The sequence below is a fragment of the Hyalella azteca genome, unplaced genomic scaffold, assembly GCF_000764305.2.
Source record: "Hyalella azteca isolate HAZT.00-mixed unplaced genomic scaffold, Hazt_2.0.2 contig15442, whole genome shotgun sequence".
Taxonomy (NCBI): domain Eukaryota; kingdom Metazoa; phylum Arthropoda; class Malacostraca; order Amphipoda; family Hyalellidae; genus Hyalella; species Hyalella azteca.
Window position 1 is genome coordinate 54790 of NW_025945296.1, and position 2618 is coordinate 57407.

General features: G+C 40.1%; 1 protein-coding gene across 1 annotated transcript; it reads right to left on the reverse strand.

The window, feature by feature from the left end:
- Positions 1-715: 715 nt before the first annotated feature.
- LOC108664572 lies at positions 716-2354 on the reverse strand. The gene is made up of 2 exons (XM_018151185.2): positions 2227-2354; positions 716-1483 (listed from the first exon to the last, which is right to left on the reverse strand). Exons 1-2 carry the CDS (start codon positions 2351-2353, stop codon positions 1182-1184), a joined length of 429 nt encoding a protein of 142 aa, XP_018006674.2. The 5' UTR covers position 2354; the 3' UTR covers positions 716-1181.
- Between the last annotated feature and the right edge of the window lie 264 nt (positions 2355-2618).

A 2618-nucleotide genomic window follows, 5' to 3' on the forward strand; every position in this document is an offset into this window, starting at 1 on the left:
AGCACTACTTTAAAATTAAAGCTCCTATTGCATAAATATAATTACTGAGCGCGAATAGAAGTTCCATGTTGCTGCACGTTTTGCAGCAATTACGGTTCCTCGTATGAAAATCCTTTGGAAATTTTTTGAGAACATTATTGCTGAAGCACTGCTTTACACCATCGATTTCAGTGAGATATTATAAGACCGGCAGTAAGTTCCTTGTTAACCGGCTTGCTACCGTGGCTTAGTAAAAAAATTGCTGGGTCTATAGACAACCAGCTAATGAAGACCTTCTCAGTCTCATCGACTTGCACTCCACATAGAACAATTGTATAAGATGAAGGAATTTCTAATACCCTCTTGCACTTATCGATCCAGCAAAACTTCGCAAGAAACGTTCCACCTTTCTTTTGGGGGCTACAGGCGTTGCGCGCCACACACCAACAGGGCCAGAGCGCGATTGTCCTGCTCAACCGCGCTTCGTTCAAACTGAAAATCTGCAGCAACGTTCAAGCCGAACGATAGACCGTATTTTTTAATGCTTCAAGGACATATGCCAATATCAAGACGAAAATCTAATTGATTGTGGAGTACGTAATTAGGAGCGGCTTCATCGCGCCTAAATAATGGTAATAATATTTACAGCGCCTATTGAGGCGATATTAAACACGATTATGATGAATATTCCAGGAAACGCTTCGGTAACTTCTAATGAAGGGAAGAAAATACAAACTCAAGGTTCTAGACATTTTTCAGGCACGAGTTACATAAGTGTGTTGTTTTCAAGCAAAATTTTACGTGTACATAAAACATCATTGGTGCAATGAAAGAATCGCGTAATTAGTTTAAAAGATATTACAAGTGGTTAAAAAAAGTGTGCTGTCTTTCGTTCCTTCCAAATCGCGTGCGTTTGATTCATTTATTTGTGATGCCACAAAGATTATAACTGATGACACGCATCGGTGAGCTCGCGGGAGTTTGAAAATATTCTAAATAGTTACTTCGATTAAACGAATTTCATACAAACCAGTGACTAACAGCGGAGAACAATTTATTTGTTGGCATTCAAGAAAACTGATGAACAATCGATACCATTTTTTCTACTGACTTCGATAGTTATAATCAATGTTTATTTACGTTATATCATCTAAAAATAACCAACTATCTCGTTGAAACGTGGAGAAATTTCATCAATGTTCTCACTTATCGTCTTCGTCATTGTCTTCCTGGTCGTCTTCCGTCGAGTGCAGCTCGGTTTCCGCAAGAATCAATTTGTTGTACTTATTCGGGTCAATGTAGTCTTTGATTTTAAGGAGGTATGTGACGTAGGCACTTCCACTCGACGCCGACCCTTGGGACAGAACCAGTAGTTCTTGTGGTACCAAGGAGAAGGTGAAGTGGCACACCAACTTCTGTTGCTTCTTGTTCTCACCCGCATACCCGGGTCCGAATGTCGCCCCCAGACACGTTGGTTGCACGAGGCACTGAGACAAGCATTGACCTGGAATTAATAAATATTGTATGCTATAGCCAGTACAACTTTCAAATGCTAACCGGGACCAATAACATGCTAATGGCCTATATAGGAAACAAATAGCACGGTAAATATCGGCGGTCAGTGTTTAAAATTCGTACTGGCGGCCATTTCTGACCTCGTCTACTAGCACCTTCTAAGCTTTGTCGACACTGAAGTACACTGGAAAGTTTATATGTTTGAGTTCAGTTAATTCATCGAGTAGGTGACGAGAGCGACAGCCATGTGCAGAAGGTGGTAGAGGATGCGTGATAAACAGTAGACTAGTGTTTATGAACTAATTAATACTAGCTTTATCCCGAGCAAAAAACACAAATTGATTTAGCCTCGGCAACGATTCCATCAAAGCAGACCAAACCAATATGGGACCATAACGCTAAAACTTCTATTTCGATCGGAAAAACGGCTACCAAGTAACTATCTGTCGCCAGGAAATATTTGAAGTGAACTGCTATTTCTTAAGCTATTTGCAATCGAACAAATTTCGTATTCATTGCACTGCCTGAGGCTTCTTCTACCGCCCATCTTGCCCGTGCATAGGAATTGCAGTTGTCATTAACTTTTTTTTAATTGCCCTTGATAATCTGTTTCTTTTATCGGCTGGTAATACTTTAAGAACAAAGAGGGAAAAAATATTTGTTCAAAAAATGAAAGAAAGAGGTTTTAATGATTATAAATTACAAAAATATTTAACTTATAGACTTTCTCACAAGATGTCGCTGCGTCCATGGTTGATGACACAGCGTTGGCTGGGATCCTGTAGTTGGGTAGCGTGTCGAACTGACGCGCGGCCAAAGCCCGGCCTAACCCGAGCACCAGCAGCAGATGTTGCAGCATCATTGCAAGGCCTTGTTGCTGGGCACTCTTGTCAATTGAATCCTTTTATGCACAAAAGCTGTAGAATTTTATAATCGAAACATATATAGCTGAAATGAGGGACGAAAAAAAAGATGGAGAATGTATTATAAATGTCCGGCAATTCTAATGTGATACAAAGCATGACTTAAAAATGATGTATTTTAGCTTAAACTGATATTTTTCGCGTAGTTATAGAATTTTTTTAGCCTAAAGTGGTGCTCATGCGTGGAGCTCCGGCCTCCGT